The 26,530-nt window shown below is 42.0% G+C and overlaps 1 protein-coding gene across 2 annotated transcripts; it reads right to left on the bottom strand.

Moving 5' to 3' along the window:
- Nucleotides 1–28: 28 nt before the first annotated feature.
- On the bottom strand, nucleotides 29–24,593 carry esrp2 (epithelial splicing regulatory protein 2). 2 transcript variants are annotated; one of them, XM_079340228.1, is made up of 16 exons: nucleotides 24,083–24,593; nucleotides 23,511–23,639; nucleotides 16,503–16,616; nucleotides 15,904–16,018; nucleotides 15,605–15,700; nucleotides 14,854–14,908; nucleotides 14,247–14,357; nucleotides 13,650–13,782; nucleotides 13,382–13,424; nucleotides 8,129–8,430; nucleotides 7,295–7,528; nucleotides 6,090–6,288; nucleotides 4,483–4,693; nucleotides 4,200–4,395; nucleotides 2,422–2,522; nucleotides 1,036–1,275 (listed from the first exon to the last, which is right to left on the bottom strand). In XM_079340228.1, the coding sequence occupies exons 1-15, from the start codon at nucleotides 24,212–24,214 to the stop codon at nucleotides 2,436–2,438; spliced, it is 2,157 nt and encodes a 718-aa protein (XP_079196354.1). In that variant the 5' UTR covers nucleotides 24,215–24,593; the 3' UTR covers nucleotides 1,036–1,275; nucleotides 2,422–2,435. The 2 variants fall into 2 exon arrangements, with proteins under 2 accessions (XP_079196353.1, XP_079196354.1); XM_079340227.1 differs by lacking the exon at nucleotides 2,422–2,522 and having other exon boundaries at nucleotides 29–1,275.
- Between the last annotated feature and the right edge of the window lie 1,937 nt (nucleotides 24,594–26,530).

The following is a 26,530-nucleotide window of genomic DNA, read 5'->3' as shown; positions in this document are numbered from 1 at the left end:
TATTTAAAGAAGAGCAGGAGAAAAAAGCTCTTTGTCAACATCTTTATTGTTTACAGTCCTATATACACAGATCAAATTCATACAAGTGACAAACTTGCTAAAGAAAGAAAAACATCTCCTCTGCCACCAGAGGTTGACACAGCCTTGTTTTTTAGACAGTATTGCACTCTGGGTAATGTAGGCACAGTAAAGGGGGGGGACTACACCAGCTGTCAGCAGGCCTGTCAAAAGGAAGAAAAAAAAAAAGCTCATGCAGTTTTTACACAGTACTCCGGATTGAAACAGGAAATAAGGCATGCTACAGACTGGTCATAAATAGTCTGGAAACAACAGAAGAAGACATCTATTAGCTGATCATTAGGAGGATACGCCCGAGTCTTTTTTTACATTACAAATGAATCAACTGTAAGGATATTTAATCTACTAATCTCTATTTTACAATCTTCTCTTTTAAAGACACTTGCGAAGCAAATTTACCTGTAGTGCTCATCAACTGGATGATATCAAATAAGTCTCACTAATGTTTTTGTTTACCTAAAAAATAAATGTAACAAATGAGCAGCTGGCACATCTGTGGTGTTGCTGTACTTTTAAAGAATAGAAAATGCTGATGCCAATGCTCTGAGATTTCCTCTGTTACCTCATGTAGGTACCACAAAGGATCATAAATGCTGAAGGAAAAGCCAAATCTTTTAGTGCTTAAGAGTTTAATCCAAAAATATAAAGAAGAGGTCATAAGGCAGAAGTGGTCTGTATAGCCTCAAGCATTTCAGGAAGAACATCTGTACAGGTTCATATAGAGAGACTAGAACTATACATGCAGGTTTGACTCTGCAGAGCACAACCACAGCTTTGTCCACACCATCTCATTTCTGCAAAGAAATGATGTAGCTCGACATCCACAGAGGTATTCATTCCAAAATCAAGCTCGTATGGCTTCACCAGCAGAAGTCTCAACTCCACAAACGGCTTCGGGAGTGTCAGGGCCAGCAGTGGTCACATGGTTCAATAAATGACAGATGATGAAAAAGGGGAGAGGTTCAGCAGCTGTTTTAATGGCACTGTACGGAAACATGGCTGCTGCCACAGGAGGTAAAAATGAAGGGCTCTTAGTCAATTACAGAAGATCAGGTTGACCTGCTGGCCATAGAAGGGATGGTTGGAGCGCTCTGCTACAGCTTGCCTTGCCATCTCCTCACTAGGGAAGGTGATCAAGGCCTCACCGCTGCACTGCCCACTGAAGTTGTACAAGATGAGAACAGCGTCTGGCTGGAGCTGCAGGACAAAACAGACGAGAAGAAAGAAACGCGTGAGACAAACAATGTTGTCTAATGGAGCTGCACCTTTAAACACCAGGGGGAGTTCACAAAGTATAGGAGGAACAATCCCTGGAAAAGAAGACTCATCAAACCGGTCCAGTTAGATAGAAAAAAAAAAAAGAAGAAGAGAGAGATAAATGGGCAGAGCTAAGAGAGAAAACATGCTGTTCCCAGAGGATCTGAAAGCCACAAGAGGAGTTTTGTCGACACTCATTGATTATCTGATAAATTTGCATGCATTCACATCATGCATCAAGATCAACTTTGATGCATACAAATGAGTTGTTGGAAGAGCAATATTAATGAAACACCCTTGATCCCATTTGTACACAGAGCAGTACAAGGCATCAAGTCTACATGTTAGAGGAGGAGAGAGGGAGAGTGGAAATGGAATGATCAAAGTACTGAAGTAGGTCATTAATGAAGAGTGCTGAAGACTGATGCTACCGTTTTAGATCATTAGAGATCCTTTAGAAATCAGTTAGCATGAAGCTACTTGATGTTATTTTGTGTGGTGAGTCGTGCTTGGCATTTAAACAATTGAGCTTTTGTGAAATCAACCCCCCCCATTGAACGAATGCTTTCAATGTAGGAATGTTGAGATGTTGACAAAACATTTTATGGAGTGTGTCAGAAGTGCAGACTCAGAACTCCTCACAGCCTTCAGGTGAGACGCACACGTCTGTTTGAAAAAGCGAGCCAACATGCCGGATTAAGAGTTCAGAACCATGATGGCAAGATTGTGCATTTCTATTAAGATATGTTTTTGGGTTTCGATGTTCAGGTTTTAATATGTATAGTATTTTGTTGTTTCAGTTCTGGATAAACGGACATTTTCAAAGAAAGGCTGTACACTCATATTGGTCATGTTTTATGAAGTTTTGAAAAACTTTGAAAATGATCATTTCCGTAAATAAATATCCCAACTGCACAACAACTGTCTGTACCATCATGTGACCGACTTAGTGTTTTCTGGCTAGTGTGGCAATGGTTCGTTCATGCATTAGCCTGTAATGTACGTTATTTATTCAGAGTGGTTATAAATGTGTATAAAAAGATGTCTCTGTCCACCCTGTTCTCCACGTCTGCAGCCTCTTCTTACCTGTGTGGGAGCCCCTAAAGACAGAGCCATTCTTTGGGCTGAATCAGACTCCTGGCCTGTTCGCTCATCTGAACCATGCCGCTGTACTCGTCAGGTGCATACTACAGACAGCATAATAATGAACGCACAGTCAGGGTGGTAGGCCTCCACATGGTGTCACATATTAAGAGTGAAATACACAACAGATACAAATGTATATACATCAAACAAAAGTACACTCACACACGCTGCAAACAGGCTAAACACGCTTCATATGAACAACAAGTGCTTGAGGAATGCGCCCGATTAGCAGAGGTTTCTGTCCTTCTGGAGGGCACCCCGTGTTCGGTTCCCACCTCTGGCTCCTTTTCTGCATTTCATTCCCCACTCTCTATGTCCCCGCTTTCCGACTGTAACCACTGTCCTATCTCTACAATCAAAGGCAATAAAAAGCCAACCAATAAATCTTTAAAAAACAACAAAAAAAAAACACCACAGACACCAGCAGAAATGTGTGAATGGTTTTTTTTTCTCACCCAGGGAGAGTGCGAGAGTCTGTAACCAGGAGAACACACACATACGCAGCCAAACTTTTAAGGGTAAAATGAGTGTAGCTCAGCTTCAGGAGGCCCAACAGGAGTCAGCTTTACTCTCCCTCTTTCAAACACACATGTGAAACTCCTCTTATATGTTATAAATGTGTTGTTGGGAAGAGAAAAACCCTTTCAAAGTTCACGGTTGTATAGATACTAGAATAACTCATAAAGATCGACTCCACGACAGCAGGTTGGCCCCTAATCCTAAAACCCCACCCACTCTCCTCCTTGCCAAACCATCAGCGTCATACCTCCCCTTAGAAGACTCCACCTAATTTAGACTGCCAGCCAAAAAAAAAAAAAAACGGGACGCACAAAGAGTGGGGGAGCGAACAAGTACACACACGTCCCCTAATGAGACACTACTGTGGTGTGATTTTGCAATAACAAGCAGTGGTGGTAAATCTTAAGTAGCTGTAGGGCTGCGAGCTCAGACGTCCTGACTTTAACATGTGGGATGTATGAGGAGCTCCCACTCAACAGCATGTAACAACACACACAGGCTGTGTTCAGCCTGGTAAACATTTACTTACACTGCCATTAAATGATCCCTTTGGATGATGACAATCTAGAAAAAGGACGTAATAGGCTGATCACAGTGATAGTGCAGACCAGAGCCTGAACTAACCAGGGAAGTTAAGCCCATTTCTGTTTGGGCTTTTTCAACTCTGCAGATACGAGATAAATAAGTCAGCAAAAAGAAAACAACTAGAAATGACTTGATATCACAGGAAACAGTACATAAAATGCATCCATGCAGGTCTGCTTCAGACTCTGTGAACATACTCAGAACCCTGCAGGACTCCAAACAGGGATGAGCTGCTCTCTGTTGAAACCGTCTATTGCATCTGTACACGTCCTCGGCCTCTTCCCTCATCCCAGAGAGTGATCTTTCCTTATAGAAAACTAAAATACACTGAATCTTACTGAATCAACAGGTGTGATTTGTCCCATTTTAATGCGTCTACTATGTTTGCACATTTTTAGAATAACATGAAAACATAAAAAAAAAAATAAAGAGAGACAGTACATCAAAGAACAGTAAAGGTCATAATGGTCTTATTGTTTCCCTTCATAGAAAGTAGATGGTCCTTTGATCATGCCCAGGTCACAATAGACGCTGCTTCACAAATGTGGAAAAATGTGTCCCGCTCACTGAGGATGCATGTGTCAACAGGGCTATTTCTTCATCACATTTCTGACCTGGTATCCCTGGAAGAAGCTTAGAATGTCTTTGACTCCTGCGTTGTAGGGTAGACCCTGCATCCTGACCAGGGCCCCAGGCTGAGGCAGAACCGATGAAGCTGCGGCTGCAGCATGGTGGGGTTGGGCTGCCACTGCTGCCATTGCTCCTGGAGGAGCTGCAAAGTAGCCGACTGTAGAGGGAGAGACTGGAGGGCTGAAGAAAGAAGAGGAAACAAAGACATGAGATGTCTGATGCTTGTGTTCTGTCCAAGTAGCTAGCTTTAGTTTAAAATGACCTTACCTGGGGTAGTAAGCTGTGTAGTTCATGTTCATGTTCATGTACAGGTGTGGTTGGTGAGGGTGAGGGTAGTAGGCCAGTGTGTGTGCCGGGTTGTGTGCTGTGGTCGGAGCAGGTCTGGGAGGAGCCAGCAGGGGGGATTGGTAGAGGGCGGCCTCAGGGAAGATGGCAGGCGGGGTGGGGAAGGCAGCGTAGGCAGTGGGGGGGGACAGACCTACGGAACAACATAAAACATTGTACATAAACACCATGACGGGTTGTTCACTTGTTGGGTCTGAGAGAAAGCACAGAACTGAACCCTATAGACCTGTATCCTTTAAAAGTTCAGAGGTGACAGAACTATTCTGGAAGTTTTCAGATGGTTCACTGTCCACACTATCTAATGGTTCAACACAAAGTCATCAACAATGTAAGAACATGTTTGAGCGCTCGCATTAATCCTTGGTGTACAAACACAATCTGCGCCTTGGCAGACTGACGGACACAGTGTCACTCACTCACATCTATAAAACTCAGGCAGTCGGACAAAAACTCTGAAATGTAAGCATAACACCTCTTGACACCTCATGTTTCTGTTATTCACTGCGATTACATTCATCTTGTATTTGACTTGCAAATGAGAGGGTTTGATGATACGGTTCAAATGTCTGACACACACACACACACACACACACACACACACACACACACACACACACACACACACACACACACACACACACACACACACACACACACACACACACACACACACACACACACACACACACACACACACACACACACACACACACACACACACACACACACACACACACACACACACACACACACACACACACACACACACACACACACACACACACACACACACACACACACACACACACACACACACACACACACACACACACACACACACACACACACACACACACACACACACACACACACACACACACACACACACACACACACACACACACACACACACACACACGTCCGGTTGTATTTACATGCAAACAGCCACTATCAGTGTGAGGCTGTGGGCAGCTGTGGTGTCCTTTAGCACCGTCACCGTGACACACAACACTGCTGTCCTTGTGAGATTGTTTCCAGGTTAGTTTTTATTTCCTGGATATTTCTTTTTGGGTTTTAAGGCCTTCAATGGAGACTGATCAGTAGATAGATTCTGAGAAATGACCTTGACTCTTCAGAAATTGAAGAAAAGATGCAGGAGAAAAAGTAAAACCACCTTTTTCAAAACACTATTTAATCTAAATGAAAAAATACAATTATTTGTTAATTAACGATCAAATAGTTACACAGTACAACTCCAATAGGAATGACATCTATGTCTCTGGTGTAGCCAGTTCTAATCTTTTTGTCAATACCAAAAGAAGATATGAACCATAACAGAGCAAAGTCCACAGTTGGAGCTGCACTTTCTGATGCAGGTCTTTTTTTTCCTTTGGTTGGTTACTAAAGTAATACCAGCAGCCTTTATATCATATGAAATAATACATTCCTTAATTGAATAATAATAACTAAGACTAAAGGAGCACAGGTCTGATTGTACCCCGATGAGCCATCGAGGGAAGGTGACTCACAGGGTAGTTTGCAGGGCGGGGGGGAGAGGCCGCTGCGGTTCAGGGTTCCTCCCATCAGCACGATGCTCATCTCTTCTGTGGAGCACTGAAACACCTCCACATAGCGGTCTTTCATGGTCTTTTTGTGGCACTTCTGGGCCACCATGAACGCCTTCTCTGATGACTTCATTTGAATGAAAGCGTCACCCGACGGTCGGCCCTTCAGAGGGAAGAAAAGAAGAAACTAGTTACATGACTGATTTCACTGAAAAATGATCAAAAACAGAGCTGGCTTTTTACCCTTCATATTTTTATTGATTTTCAACAGACACTCAAGTTAAACATTTCACCATCATGTCAGTGACAGAGACAGATAAAAGAAAAAAAAATTTATACATAGCCATCATTTTATTACTAGCAGGAAAATGTCCCAGTCCGCTGCACCCCTCTTCATCTTCACAGTACAGTACAAGAGAAAACACTTGGGCACGACCATTTTAGGGAAAACTGGCCCCTCATCACTCGCCATGTCACATCCTCATGAAGGTAGTCAAGCAGAGGAGCGCACACTTCAATGAAAAACCTCTCGTTACCCTTAGCAACTGTTTCATCAGGGAGGACCTTGAATATTGCCTGATACCATATAGGAGAATAGGCGGTTTATCAGTGATTCAATTAATAAAAATACATTTTCTCACCAATAATAGCATAGTTTGAACTTTATACATGTTAGAGTCACCTCCCTTAAAAGAGGCTGAGGATGAAAAGGCCTCGCTCCCTCTTAACTTTGGCATGAAAGATGCCCCTCAGTTCCTGTGAAATTATACCCCAAAATCTTTTTATCAATCTACATTTCCAGAAGTAATGATAAAATGTTCCAATCTCTCTATGACACTTGTTACACAAAGGTGAGAGCTGACGGTCCATCTTGTTTACTTTGTAAGGAGTTCTGTGTCGACGGTGTAATATTTCATACTGTTTCTCTTAATTTGTTACAGGTGGATTTGAATACTTTAATGATAGTGTTTTCATTTTCTGCCTGGGTCTCTTGTCGTGCCATATGAATCTAGAGAACGCCGTCTCTATATCATGAGCAACCTTCTTTGAGATCCACGAGGGTAGTATTTGTAAGGGACACAATAACTTGGGGAAAACATTCATTTTTCACACTTTTGAGACATAAAGTCTTCCAGGTAATTTTGTCCCTGAGCCCCTGGCACTCTGACCTGTTGGTTGAGGACCATGTGGACTCCATGAGGTTTGATGTCAACTGTGTGCTCTCCCATAAACTCCAGGATGTCTTCGATGCCAGCGGTGTACGGCAGGCCGCGGAGGCGTACACAGTCTCTAGTGTTGCTGGATGCTGGAAGGAATGGAGGCGTGGCAAGGACCGGGACAGGAACGATGGGTGAGGGGGGCAGTGTGGCGATCAGAGGTGCAGACATGTAGCGGTTCAGCACCTTGAAGAAACAGGGAAAAAAAATAAAACATGACATGAGGTGCCATTCCATGAGCTGAGACAAAAAGGACATGAAGCCTTTCAGAGGATTGTTACCAGCATCACATGTGGACCACATCCAAACTGTGCAATATTAATATGTCATCACCAAACCTCCTGGTTTCATCACACACTTACTGTAGCACCTTCTGGTTTCATCACTTCTCTTCTGTATGATGGCGTGTCCAACAACTAAGAGAAGCCACTTACGTGTGCTTTTTTATTCATTGATAAAGAAAAACAACCAAGAGCTATACGTATACATACATGAAACATTAAATATAATTCATGAGCCTGAACTTTATTTGATTTAACAAAGTTCTCTGGTTTTCTCCTTCAGTGTATGGTCTTGATTTCCTCCAAAGCCACAACTTCCCATCTTCGTATTTTCACAAAGGTATTTTACAAATCTATATATAAAGTAATAATCGTGTGCAATCCACCTTAAATCCTGCATACCGTATCATAACCACATGTTTCCAGCAGTAATGTAGGAAATCTTACATGCTGCCTTTTTATATTATTACATTACTCCATGCTCATAAAACTCCAAAGAATGTACCTGTTGCACCTCAGCAGCAGTGCTCCTGAACAACTCGATATACCGCTTCCCCAGGATCTGCTTGTGCTTCTTCAGGGCGTTCTGGGCGTACTCTTCACAGGAGAAAAGGACAAACGCGTCGCCGGTGGGCCGCCCGTCAGGGTACTTGACGAACAGCAGACCCTCTGTACCGTCTGTAACCGGGCTCTCTGGACCAAGGAATGACAGCACTTCCTGAGGTGTGGCAGTGAATGGCAACCCCCGCATGCGGATGATCACCTGGTTCTCTTTGGACAGGAACTGGGCCACCTCATTAGATGTACCTGGTGTCAGAAGACAGCAATGATTCAATACCTGGAACAGGCCTTCTGAGACACTCTTTGTTTTGTGCCTGAACATAGTTTATACTGTAAATGTTGCTGTCTTGCTTTCTTGAATCAGCTGAACTTTCAAAGCTGCAGAAAATCCACTATCCCCGATAAGGATGCATCTGATTTTATACTGCTTTATCAATGATACTTTGATTGGTCAAATTTCTCCAAAACCTTTTTAAGAGAAGCAAATTAAGGAGACTACAGCAATGCTAGCACCTTTTGGAGGCTACACATCAGAACGGCAGTGAACCCAGGCATCGTAACAACCACAAGGCTGAAAATCAACATTTCTACCATAAAGTGCTGATCATAGGATTGCGATATTTCTTCCTCTTGGAAATCCTCTATAAGGATTCATCCTTCAGGGGCCATACATGGTATTCACTACATAAGTTCCTGTGATATTTTACTTTGGATGAAGTACTGCCTCACCCCACCCGCACCCAGCAAATCAAAAACCCAACAAATTCAATCTCAGATATCTTAAACTCAAGATTTAAATAATGTCCATAGTCAACTAGTTTTAAACATGTATTTTGAATCCCATTTGTTGCATTTGTTCTTGTTTCATGTACAATAAACTTTTCTTTATGTAATAAACCTTTCAATATGGATTTCTGAGTGCATTAGAAAACAGCAAAGAATCAAATATTAAACAGAAAGATGGGCATAAGTGTAAGACAGCAAAGGAGCAGAAACAGAAACACAAGTCAGGCTAGTAGAGACCAAAAAGCGTTCCGAAGGTTTTCAAAGTTGACCTGAGCAGAGGCAGACAACCTACGCCACTATTTCATTTGTACTACGGTTTCAACACATTTGCAGATTCCCACGACACAACCACCTGCTTCAGCCTTGCAGATGGTTTCCTTTTGTCAATGTCATGTTCCTCTTCACTCTGCTACAGTTTGCCTATATCTCATTTACTTCAATGACAAATAAGGGCTAGAAAGACTTTTTCTCATCAGACCTCAGTTAACACTTCAGTCTACAAATAACTCCATCTGGTTTAGAGCTGTTAAACCAACTGTGGTTAATGTTACATGAGTAAGCTTATTTTGATCTCTTTTAGCTATGTAGAGTTATGAGAGCAGACTGATGCAGAGCCTTAACATGACCCCTTTGCATTTAGCTTTGATCAACCATAAGTACAGAGGTAGAAACAGGGTTATTAGTTGTCATAATATTTATATAAATCTCAATTAAAATAAAAACATTTCACTCATTAGCATGAAAGTAGTACTTGAAAAGAGTAATGATTAATGTCACAGTTCCCTTAAATGGAAGGTTACAAAAGTCCTCCAATCAAACAGATACGACAATTCTTGGTTCTTCTGTTCACAAGTTTAGTTCAAACGAAATGTTTTGACTCTAACTTCTGTTCCCTGAAGGAGAGGAACGAGGTACAACACATATAGTATGGGATATCATGCCCCCGCGTGGCCTACTGAAGACACCTCTAATCACGCCTTTTAGGCAGATGATCTGTGATGACGTATATGTGCAGGCAGAGCCTCGCATAAACAACTATCATCACAGTCATCCCTCAGTTCAATAGCCGCTCTTCACCAAGCCCAGCTGCGCAGTGAGGCAAAGAAGTGTTGTACCTCGTTCCTCTCCTTCAGGGAACAGAAGTTAGAGTCATAACATTTCGTTCCCTTTCAGTCGATTCACTCGGTACAACACATAGTATGGGACATGTATACACGCCCCGCAGAGCAGCTATGAACCGAAATAAAACCTTCAGCACTCTAGTACATGCTAGATAAAACATTATACATCCAAACAATAAAACCAAAAGTGTGCGGTGATGACCAACTGGCCGCACAACAAATGTCATTTAAAGATACCCCTTTAAACAAAGCCCATGATGTAGACATGCCCCTGGTTGAATGTGCCCTCACACCATGAGTTAACTGAAGACCCCTGCTGTTGTAGGCCAGGGAGATAGCCTCCACAATCCAGTGAGAAAGCCGCTGTTTAGACAGGCCTTTACCCTTGGCTGGATTAGCAAAACAGGCAAACAGCTGGTCACACAAACGCACACTCTGCGTGCAGTCTATGTATTCGCGTAGAGCACGTACAGGACACAGGGAATGTAACCTCCTTTGCTCCTCAGATGCAAAAGGAGGGGGTCGAAAGCTCATAAACTCAAAAACCATGGAACTATGGGCTGAAGGGATAACCTTAGGCATATACGCCGCATTTGGGCTCAATGTGACCTTGGAATCTGAAGTGAACTGGGTACAAGAGGGATGCATTGATGAAGCATGAAGGTCGCCCACTCGCTTCGCAGAGGTCAAAGCGAGAAGTAGCGCTGTCTTGTATCAAAGAAATTTCACATCGACTAACTCAATAGGTTCAAATGGGGAACCACAGAGAGCATCCAGCGCTAAAGTTAAATCCCATGACGGGATGATAGATTTCACCACAGGCCTCAGCCGGCGAACTCCCTTTAAGAAACGCATGGCAAGTGGGTGCACACTCAGCGTCACTCCATTGAAGCCAACATGACAGGCAGATATAGCTGCCAAATAAACCTTAATCGTGGAAAAAGATAAACCTTTATTAAGTAACTCTTGAAGAAAAACCAAAACTTCCACAATTGAACACTGAAATGGGAGTACATTTCGGTCCCAACACCATTGCTCGAATGCCCGCCATTTATAAGCATAAAGGCCTCGAGTGGAAGATGCCCTCGCACTCTGGATCTCAACTCAAACCGTGCCAGGATGGCGTCGAGCGACTGTCCAAACAATCCATCAGTAGATAACGGCTCGTCTAAATAAACAGCCCGGTCTCTCTCTGGAACATCAGATAGAGTCAGCCACAGGTGTCTCTGTGCCACCACGGTAGACGCCATCCCCCTGCCGAGGGCGAGCACTGCACACCGAGACACCCGGAGAATGTAGTCAGTGGCAACCCGGACCTCGTTAAGTAGAGGCGCCAGTGGGCTGTTGGGGGGAAACATTGAACCGAGCTCCGCCAGACGCATTGCCTGATAAGTCTGCAGCATGGTGACAGAGCTGAGAGCACAAGCAGCGCCTGCCTGTGCTCTGTAGATTTTTTCCAGCTGCGAGTAGGAGAACCTACAGTGCTTGGACGGGAGAGTTGTGGGGCCGTTCACGGCATGGTTTTGAGAGGGGGCCAGATAAGCTGCCAGAGAAGGCTCCATAGGCGGAGGGTTAACTAATCCTGCCTTTTCAGCTCCATCTAAATCCAGATACTGTCCATAGCCGGGTACTGTGACGTGGGTAGACAGTGATTTGTGCCATGTCGATGTTAACTCCGAGACAAAATCCGGGAACATGGGCAGGCCGTTTCTGACCGTCGTCGGTTCAGGCGGGAGGAAAAACCCCGCGAAACGCGACGGTTTTTGAGCTGGCGGAGGAGAGGGCCACTCAACCTCCAGCTTCTCAGCTGCACGGCGATACAGAGAGAAGAAGGATGTGTCGTCCTGGTCAACCGGCGCAGCAGCGGCGGCACACTGACCAGATGATAAAGCCTCCTGTTCATCCTCCGACAAACCATGAACATCCAAGCCGATGTCCAGCACGTCATCGTCATTAGCGTCTAGCCCCAACAGAGGCTAGCTAGCGCCACCGGAGAGCTCTGGCTCGAGCTCGGCTAACCCGTCAGTATAATCCATGTGATCCACCCAGCTAGTAACGGGGACTTCGACCAAAGGCTCCTCGCCATCGGATTCAGAGGAAGCTGGATCCCGTAGAGGAGAGGAGAGGGTCATGCCGTGCGACCGCAGTTTTCCCCAGCACTTTTTCCACAAAAGGTTAGCCTTCGTGCTCATCCCGAAACACGCAAGCTTGTAGACCCAAAATTAGTGCTCCGTGGGAAGCAGCAGCAGCAGCCGCAAACACCGAGAGGGGCAGTTGAGCTAATTTCAATCTGGCGGTAGCCAAAGCAGAGACAGAGCTAACTAGCAGCAGCTAGGTTAGCTCTACTCGGTAGAGGTGTTCTTAGCGAGGTGAAGAGCGTAAGAACTGAGGGATGACTGTGATGACAGTTGTATTTATGCGAGGCTCTGCCTGCACATATACGTCATCACAGATCATCTGCCTAGAAGGCGTGATTAGAGGTGTCTTCAGTAGGCCATGCGGGGGCGTGATATCCCATACTATATGTGTTGTACCAAGAGAATCGACTGTAAGGGAACTTCTTTCGCTTTAATTGATAAGGAGGTTGGGGTCTTGTCTGCCAAAACAATTGGCTTAAAGTCCAATGTGCTGTCAACCTGTACTGATAGTCACACATGAGTAAAGTCCACAGTCAGACCGGCAGCCACTGTAAGTTATCTGCTGCCGGTGACTGTGCTTCTTTGTCTGCTATCTCTGTCCTGTGTGACTGCGGGCTGCTGCCCTGTGGTCCGGAGGCCTCAGGCCCTGCCTTTGTCTCTTCACACCCCCTTTGTAGCAGCCTTGAGCTGCTCCTTTCACTGACCGTCAGCCTCCTCTCCCTCGAGGGGAGTACAGCCCCAGGCTAGAACTGAACAGGTGAGCGGCTGTTAGCGAAGAGCCAAATTTCTCTCCTGTTGGCCTCTGATGGTTTACGCTGGGGATCTGGGGGGTGAGGAAAGGGATGGGAGCAGTGGGGGAAGTCCTTCACAAAGCGTCTTTTATTAGCCCAAGATAAGCTGCTGGAGAGTCAGTGCGATGAGGTAGAGAAAACAGGTAACAGGAGAGAGACCAGGAGAGCAAATGAGAGCTCTTCTTTTACAGTCACTAAAGAGCTGCTCTTTTACAGATGTGGAAGAGTCTTGTTTTTCCTCAGAGATGCGGGAAATCCATGTAATAGAAGTCTACTCTAACTAACAGAAAGCCTTTCACCATTGGATGCGGACAAATGGGTGAGAAGAGTCGAGAGAGAGAAACAAAATCTGAAATCTGACCTCCAGCAATCTTGAGGAATTCCTCTCCTGTAGCTTTGTAGACCTGTAGACAAGGGGGAATGGATTTAGCCATAACAAATTCCTTCATTCAAGTGTTGATTTTCTTTCTAACAGTTCTGAGGCATTTATTGAAATGTATCTTGATTTCTTCCTCATCCTTTTCTCACTAAACTCATCCAAGCATCTTTAGGATCTTCAAAGGGGGGATTCATTTTCAGCTCAGCATAAAGTTACAGTACACCTCAACAAGACAAATACTGAGTCGAACCTCGATGTAGCGGCTGCCCATGTGGTGCTTGTGGCGCTCCAGGGCCAGGTCCCTGTGTTCAGAGTCGATGAAACGGACTAAAGCCTCGCCGTTTCTCCTGCCCTGAGCATTGAGACACAGGGCCACACCGCCTCTGAAAGACAGAAGCACGGATACAAGTGTGAGCATACTGAGCCAGGCTAGCTGTACTGTAGTAGCTGAAGTCAAAGTGCCTGCAAGTTTATGTCCATTTTTATTTTTAAAAAAAAGAGAGAAAAAAAAAGAGGAAATAGTCACAATCGCTTCAAATAGCTTTTATAGTGTAAAGGGGTTTTTGACATATCGTTAGCCTAATAGCATATTTGCCCAAGTCATATTTACTCATGCAGTACGCCATCTTTCTATGTACGGCAAAAATGCCTAAGTCAAAGAGAGGACTTAGGCAGACAGTGATTTCAGACTTTAACAAGTGTTCTGATCAGTTGAGGATATAGGCAATAAGGTAGGGTGATGCAGCAGTGGAGAGTAACGTTAGGCAGATATCAGACTTTGGCCAAAAAATGACTTAGGACTAATTATGCTATTAAGCTAATGATATGATAATCTAGTTAAACATACTTTGCAATACTGAGGCCTTTAAAGAAGCGAGCAATGTCTTGGTCTGATGACTGCCACGGCAACCCTCGAGCTCTAATGACCGTTTCACTGTCCACCGGCTCAGTCTTACTGCTGATCAGGGAAAACAAAGAAACATGAATGAAATTATGAGCTTATGAACAACGAAAGAACTTACAGGTTACAAAAACAATCTCGCCAGGTGACTATAGCTTTTAGAAGAAGAAGAGAGAAAAAACCACCCCCAACACCTCTCCTGTTTCATTTGAACAAATTGTCCACAGCCTTCAGATACAGAGGCCACTCTCAGCGAGTGCTCAACACAGTAACACCCTACCATGATTAAATGTCAGGGGGTTGTCAAGGTGACAGGCTTTTGACTGCCGGATCTGAGGCTCTGCTACAAGATAACCCAGCTAAGCACTTGATGGCAAAGTTGGACAGCTTAAATAACATGCTTTACTTGCTGCCTTCCTTGTTGCTGTAATCAATGCTAAAGGTCTGAAGATGTCTGGAGGGGGATTTCAGCGTGTGAACAACACTGCTGGCTCACAGGTGTGGCATGAACACACATACAGACTTGTAGATTTATTGAGAAGTTCATACATACCACGTGCCAGAATCAAACTTGTACTTCACGGTTTCAACACAGGAGAACTTGTGATCTAAAGAGAAAGAAAGGGCGGATATACAATCAAGTTTTAAAACTAAGTTTTCAGTATTCTTTAGTAAACAGGTTCACCCTGTCAGGCAGCATGCGTTTTTAGCACTCTGCATTCCTGTTACCCATTACGTGCAAATACATACGTGCCTGTTATTAAGAAGAATAAAGCCAGAGGCAAGTGCCACAGCTCAAACACAATCAATCAAAGTTTGAAATATTTTTGCTGCAGCATATCTGGAGTCATCTGTCATAAACTGATGGCAGAAAATCATAAAAAGATGGGAAGCGCGTTTGTTGTTTTAGAACACAGTTTAATGATCTGGTAACTTCTGATTGAGTCATTGTGCCTTTTTAATTACAAATTATATAAAATCAGGATATTGTTTGGAGATCTTAAAGCTACCACACCTTTCAGATAATAAAAAAAACCCCAGCAAGACGGTTTGTTTTCTTTAGTTCTACAGTCATCATGCTGTTTATAGAAAGCCAAGTCAAAGAGGGCTGATACACGATAACCACTACCTGTGAACATCACATGGCACTTTCCTGTTCTTCATATTGACGTGGGGTTTTCTGCTCTCTATGCACGTGTGTGTATTGTATTTCTATGAGTATCAGTTTGTATTTACTTGACAAAAAAAACAAATGGAGAATCTAATATCTTATCATCCTTGTGCAAAAAGTGGCTGTTACTTACTGTAGGGATCAGCAAGGATGCAAAGTGTCAGCTGCACCATGCCTCTCACCTCCCTCACCCCAATCATCTGCTCTGATACAGCAGGAAGACTCACATCTGCACAAACAGTTAAGGATAATGACCAGTTTCTGCTGCCTCACAGTCATTTGTAAGACTTGGTGACGGGAACGCTGTTAGGATTAGTTTCTCCGTTAGATAAGTAAACCTGAACTGAACTAGGAAAGGAGAGTTTATAAATTCATTAGAAATCAAGTTTTGACAATAAATTCAACTTTAGAACACAAGTAAGTAAAAGATACATTCCAACATGGAGGCGGGTGTAAGCTTCTCCACAGGGCCAGCGTTGGGGCAGCATTTGTGAAACTCCTTCCTCGCGTCCACAAATGAAAAGAAACATTCAGGAAGGACAAGGTTCTGTGAAGAGAGAAGGAACGACATGAAGAATTTAGTTTTGATGGTGTGGCGACCGTACATGGAAACTGGATACAGCAGGAAGCAACCCATCAAAGAGATGAAACGGAGAAGATGTTCATATGTTCATGCTGACATCATCGTGTGTCACAGTTACAACCAGGAACACAAAGAAGGAAAACATGTATCATAAGGCCATGACCTCTTGACCTTACTGTCCGCTTTACTTATATCTAACACATTGCAATACTTCCACAGATTCTAAACCCTCAAGGTTTAAATGTGGTTTATTAAATATCATATAACTTAAGCTATGAACAAAAAGTATGAGAAATAGGATTACTGTGATTCTACATAAAACGTGTATTTTGTTTTTTAATCTAAGGCTTAAATTTCATGTTTTCACAATAAAAGTTAAAACAATTATTTTATTGTTATACATTTTACAGTTTCTCCCTTCAGGCAAAAAAATAAAAATAGAAATTACTTTTTTGGAGGCTTCTGGGTGGAGGGCCTGTCGGATGATCAGGGGGCTGTCGACACAAAGTGTGTAAGAGCTTCTGCCCAGAGTTTTCAGTTCTGATGACACCGACTGTTGGAACTGCACAATGAAACATGAAACATCCATTTTATTCAAAGAAAACATCAGAATTATAACAGATCAAACTCTTGGATTATACAAGATGTAACCTTCCAGACTATTTATTTCTATAATAAACCTGTTTATTATTGTTCAAATGTCTACTGTGCCAAAACCATGACCTATTTAAAAGTTAAGATAACAAAGACTTGTGTGCAACAAAAGTGAAGGTGGTGTTGTGTTTGACATTTGACTGTTTGTGTTTGTTTCTGCCGAGGAACGAGGCTCGTAAAACAGGTTTTCGTGTTTGCTTAGCGGCGAAGGAGGCAGACAAAAGGAGAGGAATGATCACACCCCTAATCACCAGGATCACACTTTTCTCACAGCGTGACCAACAGTCCCAGGAAAAACAACCCATACGAGTCCAACCTGCCGGTCTCATCTCGACGTAAACGCTGAAGCTGGCCACAACACCCAATCCGAAATAATTCCCACGTGTGCATGTTTTTATTTATAACCACCGCATTAAATGAGCCCATTGCTTTTGTTGTGTCATCTATTAATGGCAGCATTTACCTCTCAACAGAGTCCATCCCTTTAATATACAGCACACTGAGACAAGTGACATCTGAGGTGGGAGGACTGCATTTCAGAGATGTTAACAATGTGAGGCTTATAAATGAAGAGCAGTGATGTTCAAGCCGTTTGTGTTGTACAGTTATTAACCTACCATAAAGTCGCAACAATGACAACAAAACTTCACAAACCAACATCTTGGGCACTCAGAAAGAAAGTCAAATTATCTTTCCCCTTTTCACATCAGCGGAATCTACCAAGTGTTCAGAATATCAGAGTGGAGCTCATACTAAAATCAAGACAACAACACATAGGCGAGTTAAAACAAGCGAAAGTTGTTGATTCTTGGTGAGTTCTGCTTCGGACCAAATAACATGAATGGAAATAAACTTGTGAAACTAAAGCCCTTAGTAATTATCAGTACATCAAGCTTCTGAAGGAAAGTGATTCTCTGTGTCTTACATTTGATTTTAACTTTCAAGCCGTCTCTCTTTTTGTCCTCTCCATCCATCAAACTGACAGTAGACAACAAATTCAGTAGTCTGTTTAGGCCACACCAGATTCTTCAAATCGGGTATTTAGAGAGACCGCAAGGACTATAAAAAGTGCAGATATTCTTGGTGAAACAAAGATTAGGTTTGTGTAATTTTGGAGGTTTTAAAACTTCTTTGTGGAGTGCTATCTTTCACCTCTTGCTAAACGTTCCCATGTAAAACGGAGACTACGTTCTGTGTGTGTCTTTGGCCACCTTAGAAAATACTATGTTTTCCTCCCTGACCCTCAAAGTCTTCTGTCACAGCAAAATTACCATCTGGGGTGTGAGACCACCTTATACCTAGTGTCTGACAAGTTTCACATGGCCACAGGCTATACAGCTCTTCAGACGGTGAGAGAGAATTAGAGGTGCGTGTTGAGGCAAGTTTCTTAACAGAGAGAAAAGCACGGCTATAACGCCGGTCAGCTGCTGACGGGGGAAGGAATGCTTCAGGGTTAGACTGAGATGGTCTTGGGGATGGCTGGACATAAACCCAACAGAGTCTTTGAGAGAAAAAAAACAACTGCTTGGCTGTTTTCAGTGTGCCGAGGATAACTAACCATAAATGAGCTCACAGGTCACTGAATGTTTTTAATAATGTATTTTTTTTACACAATAATCTTCCTGTGAAACTGTCTAAGACAGACAGACGTTAACAAGTCTTTCCACACAGCCCCTCGGCTCTTTGAACAACTTTTTGTCACCATTTTAGCAGTTTTATAGGTCAAGGTCATGTGAGCTGGATGTCAAACTTTGAAAGAAAAAATAAAACACTAACCTTTTTCTTATCCACAAAGCAGCTACATTTATTTCTACATATATATCAGGATTAACATCTAAGAAGCCATCTTTCGTCAAATTTTTAACCATTTGTACGCCCCCTTATGGTTTAGCTTAGCTTAGCTCTGGTTGCATTTCACATTTTGAGTCAACAATCTCTTCACATTCTGTCTTAAAGTCCTAAAATTAGAGTCACTAAGTAAGTTCATACTGTAACAAAACATGAGGCAAAGTCCCTGAACACATCTAATGTGTCAACAGATTTTTCATTGTATGTGGTGTTTACGAGAAGTCACCCGTACAGTTTTTAACGTGCTTTTGTTTTTTTCTAAAGGGAGAAGTGTTTGTGTAAAAGATCGCAAAACCAAAAAAAGGTATCTGCTTTAATCCTACTTAACGCCGGAAGATTTCACTGTGCCAACACCACCAATCCAAAACAGTGGCATCCAAACGCTCGTCAATTTAAACAGCAGAACATTGTAAGCATAGTCCCACTGCACTGTGTCATGTTTACAGTGATAACAGAACTAATGTTTGCTCACAGCAGTGTACCCAGCTCCGCCTTGGGACAATTATTTAAGGTGAGAAAAGCAAATGTCTCTCTTTTGTCCTCTGGCTCCGAAAGCACGATTTAAATTGAGCAAATAACAAATTGAAGACAAATCTTACACTGTTTGTATGGAGACAACAGGCTACTGAACAACTAACTATGATTCAGGCTCCTTGTTCAACAACTATTCACAAAAGCATCCAGCTGTACTACTGGTAGAGATTACACATTAAAAAACAGATTTTTCACATTTACATGATCATACTCGCACAGTTGGCTCTGGGCTGATCATTATGAGTCATAATGTGATGAAAAATACCATTTAACCCCTGGAAGTCAGAGGATTTGTTTTAGCTCATCTGATTCTCCCTCCAAAATTATTTGAGGTCTCACACACACTATGAACGTTTCTTTTTTTCCTGATCAGCTTTCAGTCTCGCTCTACCCACTGGAAGGCATTTCCACAGTTGAGGGGGAGGAAGTGGCCTTTGAACATGACCCTATCAGAGTTCGCTCTCCGGTGTAATCGGACTGTTTGTGTGCAGAGGTGAGGGTGGTTGAGACGAGCTACGATAAGTGCAGCAGGGTGTGTCAGGAGCAGAGCAGACCCTGGGCTAGGGCAGCTAATGCTAAAAACACACTGCTGCCACAGCACCGGCTTGTCTCAAGACACAGGACACTAAAATAAACTGAGATTAAGACAGAAAAACATGGGGTTCATGCTAAATGTTTCTGTGGATGAATTAAGAGTTTCAAGTAAACTAGGCGTTCTCTCAATGAGTTTACAGCTCCAAAGACAAATGGACTGTTTTCTTTAACTGTTTATGATTTATAAACATCTTGGTAATAGAATCTGAGTCATGCTTTTAAAACATTATCTCTTGCCTCCATTCAACTCAGTTTCTAACCATTTTTTTTTTTACATTGTCAGGTAAATTTCAAAACAAAGGAAAGTGGGTTAGAATGTGAGAAAAAAAATTGAGTAAAAAGTAGATGATTTACAGGAAGCTCAAATAGGTAAATCTAAACTGAAACCAAAAGCAAGTTCCCACAGTTAACAATAGACTGACTGGGTATAGAGGATGCTTCATAACATATTCTTCTCGTCTTTTCCAATCTTGCAAAATCTGGTTTCTACATTCAAATGGCTCTCTCTACTTTCCAGTATTACTCAGTCATTTGTGGAAAAGGCACACATGTCAACATCTTCATCAAAACAACATACAATGCTTTGTGGAGGCATTCACCTCACACTTCTGGAGATCTTGAGGTCACAGCGAGCAGACTGAGTTGGCTATAATGATGATGATGAACTATGAGAACTTGAACATGAAACACATCAGATGTGAATGTGTCATCCTGACGCAGCCTTTCTTCTCAAGGGTTTTATGACTCACGAGCTCAACTCATGTCACAATACAGATGCTGTTCTGAGTAAGTAGCAATGGTCAATAAGTTAACTCAGTGCCAAAACCTGTGGTCAACACTTCAGGCTTTGGTCTTAAACAGTTGAAAAACAATTACCATAAGAGAAGCAATGTGTCAGTTTAACAACGGCAGCAAGGTGTTTGAGGTTTCACATTACGTGCAGATCAACAGGCCGAGACATGCCATCGATGTTGCATCTTAAATAGTGCAGTCAGCAACAAAACGACACAACCATTCGCCAACCACTTCCCGGACTGTGCAGCAAGTGTGACGTTCAAGCTCAACAACGAGATAAAAAAAACACAAAAAAAACAGAGATGCTCGGGTACAAATCGTGTTGTCGGTAGTTACCATCTATCAAATAAAACCAGAGTGTTCTGACATGTCCCCTAATATATAATTTAGCATGTATACACAGCATCATTATCCATACCTGAAGTTGTTGTCTTATGACTAACGACTATCCTTTCTGATCTCTGTCATTTACAGTGAACTACAGGAGCTTTGTCCAACTAATCAGTATCATAAGACTAAATCTTTTTATTTTACTTGGTTACCTGCCTTGCAGTGATGTTAAATTCAATATCTGCAATTTACTTTTCATTCAACTGATCTCATATCTATGACCAAGCCTTGTGGTGAAGTATATTAATGCACATTAAGCAGAACATGTGTTTGAACAAAGACAGACGTAGAGCTGCAAGTGTGCTCACGTGGACTACCTGAAATTGGCTCATTGACAGATATGCATACTGGTTAAATGTCATTCTGGATTAAAGTGTGTAGGATCAAATCATTATGAAAAACAAGAAGAGCAACATGTAAAATCACAGAATCATTTAAAAAAAACAAAAAACAGAACAACAGAAGCTCATTTTTAGCTGGTAAATGATAGAAGGCCAAGTGTTACACAGCTTTGCTAATCTTTCAAGGTTTCTTTACCTCGATTAATCTTTCACCATAGAAAACTAACACATGTCCTGCGGGGCTCTGAGATCAATACTACAAGCCTGTCAATGACAGGCAACTGTAGGTTTCTCTCAATCACTGGATACTTTGGCATCAGCTAACCCATTTTAAGCAGAAGCTTCAAAACTATAGTTTTAAGCAAAACTTTAAACTAGCCCAAGAAATGTGCATTCCCTCTTTTTCATTTGTTACCAGTCTCAAAAAGTGAGGAAGTGACTGCAGAGACAGAGGTATGAAACGCACTAACTGATTGCTTGGGTTAATATTTAAAGGTTCAGCACACAAACTAACCAACACTAGAGCTGAAGTCCTTACGAACTCAATGACGAGCACTGAGACCAAACCCCCGAGAAGCTTTTAATGACTTTGATCATCCAAACATCGCAGATCTTCATTTTCATTCATTTATCACTACAGTCCTCAAATGCTTTTCTTGTAACATGTTCCTCATTTGTCCCAGATGTTCGAAACCTTGCGTTTAGTGATTCTTATTTATTGATTTATAACATTTTATTGGTGTTTTGCACAAGTTTTCCTCAGTTTAGCCAATTATTGGCCCCTATTTGCCACACAAAAACAATTCAGTGGAGCAGAGATGAGGGAAATGATTACCCAAACCGACCCTCATCATCATAATGAGAGGTTAAAACTGTCAGACAGTGTAACTGTTAGAAAGTGGCACTAACTTTAACCAAACACTTTTGGGAGGCTAGTTGGAAAACTTGTTTGACAGCGTAACAAGTTTCTGCACAAACAAACCTCCTGACAGGGAGGAACCAGCGACCGATTCACATCCTGGTCATTAAGACGTGCTGTAACCGACTGCAGGTTGGTAGATGAGAATCAACGCCCCCCACTCCTGCCTGTCCTGCAGCCTAAAACAGAGGTGCGGTCCCAGGTAAACATTCCGCCTTCCAGATGTCTGCAGCACACATCAGGACGGGACAAGACTAGACCTGCGACTCCTGCTTATCTCCACATGCCTCGGGCTCTGCCTATCCTCCGCCCAGAGCTTCTGCAAACTGTCAGCAGAATTAAACTGTCAAGAACAGACCTATGACATCTCCCATCCAGGTGGAAGACCATCTTTTTTAAAAGGTCATCAGGGAAACTTGACACTACTCACATTCATTTACAGCTTAATAGTCAGGCTTGTTGCATCTGATCTCGCTGTGGGCAAAAACTGTCAGAGGAAAGTCAGCTTGCTTTATGCTTCTTTTTCACAACCAATTACAACGCAGCTTCAGAAGTTGTGGCTGTCAATTTTTTTTTACTGTGTTAGTTCAGTGTTCCCCGATTTAAGGTTGCACGTCAAAGTTTGCATAATTAAAAAACTCTCCAAAAAAAAAAAATTTAAACTCTCAATACAAGCATCTGACCCATGAGATTATGCCCTTCATACATCTACTAAATATTAACACAATATGATGGTGGTAATGTTTGGAAGGATGACAAGGAAAATAGGGTTCAGGAAGATTTTGTGGTGAAAGAGAACAGCATTTGAGTTATTTGGAAAAAAGAATAGATTTGGGTTACAAACAGATCCCGTGTAAAAGATGCAAACAGCAGAAAAACAAAAGGAGTTCATTTGTTCACTGCTCATCCTACCACCATGGGAATATTGAACTATAACACGTCAAGGCCGGCTAAAAGCATCGCCTCAGATTCTAACCACATTCTGAACACAGAATGTGAACTAGTCCCATCAAACTGGAGACACAGGGTCCCATGTTTTTTTTGGTCAGCAGTCAACACTAAAATGTAATGTGGAGCAGAGTCCCAGATCACAGCACGTTTAAGGCCTCTGGATATTTGTTGGGTGATTGAATGCAGTGTTATATGTTTGTATGTTTTCTGTCATTTCTATGTTGCAAATTGAGCCGCTGTGACGCAAGAACAATTTCAGACCATGGCTGACAATAAAATAATATCAAATCAAATACAGCAGATTTTTTCCTTAAATTATGCAGCTTCACCAGGGAGATATTTAAAACGTAGAGTAGAGCTGACCAATCGGAGATTTAAGGCCTTTTTCTTTACATGGATTTTTATTTTTTAAATTCCTTTTTAGACTCACCTGTTGCAGGACTTTGTCCAGGGGCTCAGCTTTGACGATTTCATCCAGAGTCAGTCCTGTCTCCTCTTTACACTGATCTGTCAGTTCCAAAGTGTCTGGTTTGACAAGAAACCTCTGAAGCTTCCCCACCTGTGGAAGGATTCAGCATTTCATGGCGTACAATACAGCGAGAAATAAATGCCTCATTTAGGACTAATGACAGAGTAGGCTATCTTATTAAAAGTCAAACAAACAATTTACAATGTAGTTGCAAAAAAAGCCATTAATTGTCAATAAAGCGTTGTTTTTTTTTTATTAACAAGCTGACATGCCAAACCAAAACAAAAGGTGTTTATCTCCCTTAGTTACACTTCTCACCTGCTTGTTAAATTTTGGTCGCACACCTGTTAAGGTGAGGTGGACAGAGAGTTGATGTAGCGTTAGCTGGCACAAGAGAAAAGCAGTCTACAGACGGTTTCAGAGAGCACACCATAGTGATTTAAATGTCACACTACTGTTCTACTACTATGCCACAAACACTGTCGCTACATAAGACACCGTACAACGAACGAACAGGTCAGTAAGGTCCGTACCTTTTTCTCATGTAGATCCACAATTTGCCACACCAAGAGAATTATTTCCCTCTCATCCGAACCCAGTTTACCCCCATTTGCACCAGCTGTTGCCCCAAAGAACACCACCAGAGTATCACTGTGCGAAGCCATCAGGGACCACAAGGGTAAAAACTACAATTAAAGCAAAGATTAAAATAAAAATAACACGAGGGTTCACCTTTTTCCAAGTGATAAGAAGAGCGAACAAAAGGGCTGGAAACTCAATTGAGGTAAACGGTAGATAGAAAACGGAGGGAGAGATTATTTTCAGAAGAGCCACGGAAGAGTTTGTGGTCAGACACTCTACCTGTTGAAGTACTTGAGTGTGTTCTATCCTGAGATACTGGTTTAACTGGTAAAGAAGGGTGGAAATCCGTGTTTCGTTCACACGAACTCCATAACAAGCCGTGGAGTTTTTTTCCCCCTCTCCTCTCCTTTCTATTTTTTTTAGTTACCTGTGTGGCCCAGCCTTTGCGCGAGGAGAGCCTTCTTCTATTGGCTGGTTTGGAAAGGTGAGGGCGGGAGGCTGGTGTGAGTGCTAAAATATGATTGGCCAGAACTGTTCAATAAGGAAGTAGCTTAATCTTGGAAAAGGGTTGATTGTAAATCCATGAGGCATTGGCTGACTGATATTTTCAGTCGACGAAACATAGTAAATCATCATAAGCCTAGGCTACTGCTGAATGCTGAGAAGACACTAAAAATAAGTCTTTAACTAATGACATGTCATCTTTCAATATGAATCCCATGTTGTATCACATGACTATAGGCCAGTCAGATTTTATAATAGTCTCCACAAGTCAGTCCTATGTTTTAAAATAGTTCAGAAAACTTTGAATTAGTTAGCCTATCTTGATTGTCACATCTTATTTGTGTTGTGATTCAATGTTGTTGTCTGTCCTATCTTCAATATCTTAAAAATATATATTCTGTGCTTTCATGTTACTCTGTTCTGGTAGGCTATTAATACATACAAATGGGTTTAATATACTAGTTTATATTAATTTTCCTAAAACGATGCAAAACTATAATTGCCAAAAATTGATTGCACATCAGAACTTCTTAAAACTTCCCCTGAGCTTCTTTAATGAAATACTCTGCAACTTACAATGGCCCTTTTTTTGTAAATCTTTGACCATGTGTGGTGGGATAAAGTTGTTGATGAAATCGCTAGTTATACCTTTGCCTTGATGTTTAGCAAATTATTGGAGATTTACCTTCATTTAATTTTGTTAATATTGTGTAGACTAATGCCATTCTTGTGAAAAGGAAGATGGGTGGACTAAACAGAAATTAGGAAAGGAGAATAGAAAGCAAAAGACTTACAAACCTATGTCATAATGAATAAACTTCACAAGAACAAAAAAAACCTAAAGTTTTCAATAACTTTACAGGTCCTTACTGGCCTGCTGAAGTTTTCAATAGTCTTTGGCCTGGATCCCAGAATTCTTTGTTTTGTTGCTGCTGACACTCCCAGCTTTGCTCGCTATGGGCCAGCAGACTGTAGTGAATGTGAGGCTTTTGTCTCTTCATCTCCTTTCACTCATTTAAATCCCCCAATGCCACGAGTAATTCTCAGTGTCTCCTTCCTTGTGCAGACCCACTCTCTCTAGCTGAACCAGTCTGATCAGTTGAGGATTACACTGGAAAACACTTCAGCTGAAATCCTAGACACGTAATGATATTTCCACAAAACAACGGTGAAGAACATTTGTCTTTAAGTTGCTCATAGCAGGCATGCTTGAACATGCTGTCTTGACTGTGGCACCAAAATGACGGGCTAAGTCGTGCAGCAGGTGCAATTGTTAAAAGTTGAGTAATTTAGACTGCAACCGGTGTGAGCCAGCACTGTACCCAGAACATAACTATGCCAGTGTCATGCAGTGCGGATATCATGTTGTGGAAATTGCGCGGCTCTTCTAAGTCAGTGGTAAAAAAAGCTTCTATTGCACTTAAGACATAACCAAGACCAATTGCGTTTTGTGATTTCAGAGTTGGCTTTAAAGATTTGTGAGCAACAAAAATGGAATTTCAGTCCCCAATCCTGTTGCAGTGCATGGCCTTTAACAAGATGGTAATCCTTAGAAAAAGGTTGTGTGTTCATTTGTATTCATACCATTGGTGATGGTATACTGTACATAGTTTTATTATGATGATGTGAATAAGCATTATTGGTGTGATTAGATTATTCAATAATGACATACAAGTAATTATTTCATTATTATATTACACTATATATTTTTAATCCTATTATTTATATCATATATTTGAGTTATAAGGAGGTAGGATTAGATAAGTTTAAACTTCTTCCTACTCCTTTTCTGTCACGTAATGATGTGTTTATATTTCACCAATGGCATCATTTTAGGTATTGGTGTCAACTATTCCAGTTGTTTTAAGTTTTGTTTTATTTAGCAAAAAAATACA

The sequence above is a fragment of the Symphodus melops genome (assembly GCF_947650265.1).
Source record: "Symphodus melops genome assembly, chromosome: 3".
NCBI lineage: Eukaryota > Metazoa > Chordata > Actinopteri > Labriformes > Labridae > Symphodus > Symphodus melops.
Note: the sequence above shows the minus strand (reverse complement) of the source record. Positions and strands in the feature narration are given on the sequence as shown.

What these genes read in the sequence shown, in the direction of transcription:
- esrp2 (XM_079340227.1), bottom strand. Translation starts at nt 24,214, where the DNA reads ATGGCTTCGCACAGTGATACTCTGGTGGTGTTCTTTGGGGCAACAGCT. An exon ending in AAAGGCCTCAGTATTGCAAA is followed by an intron (nt 13,783 to 14,246) that starts GTATGTTTAACT and finishes TCTGTCTTTCAG; the next exon opens with AGGCGGTGTGGCCCTGTGTC. An exon ending in ACATGGTCCTCAACCAACAG is followed by an intron (nt 6,289 to 7,294) that starts GTCAGAGTGCCA and finishes TTCCCTCTGAAG; the next exon opens with GGCCGACCGTCGGGTGACGC.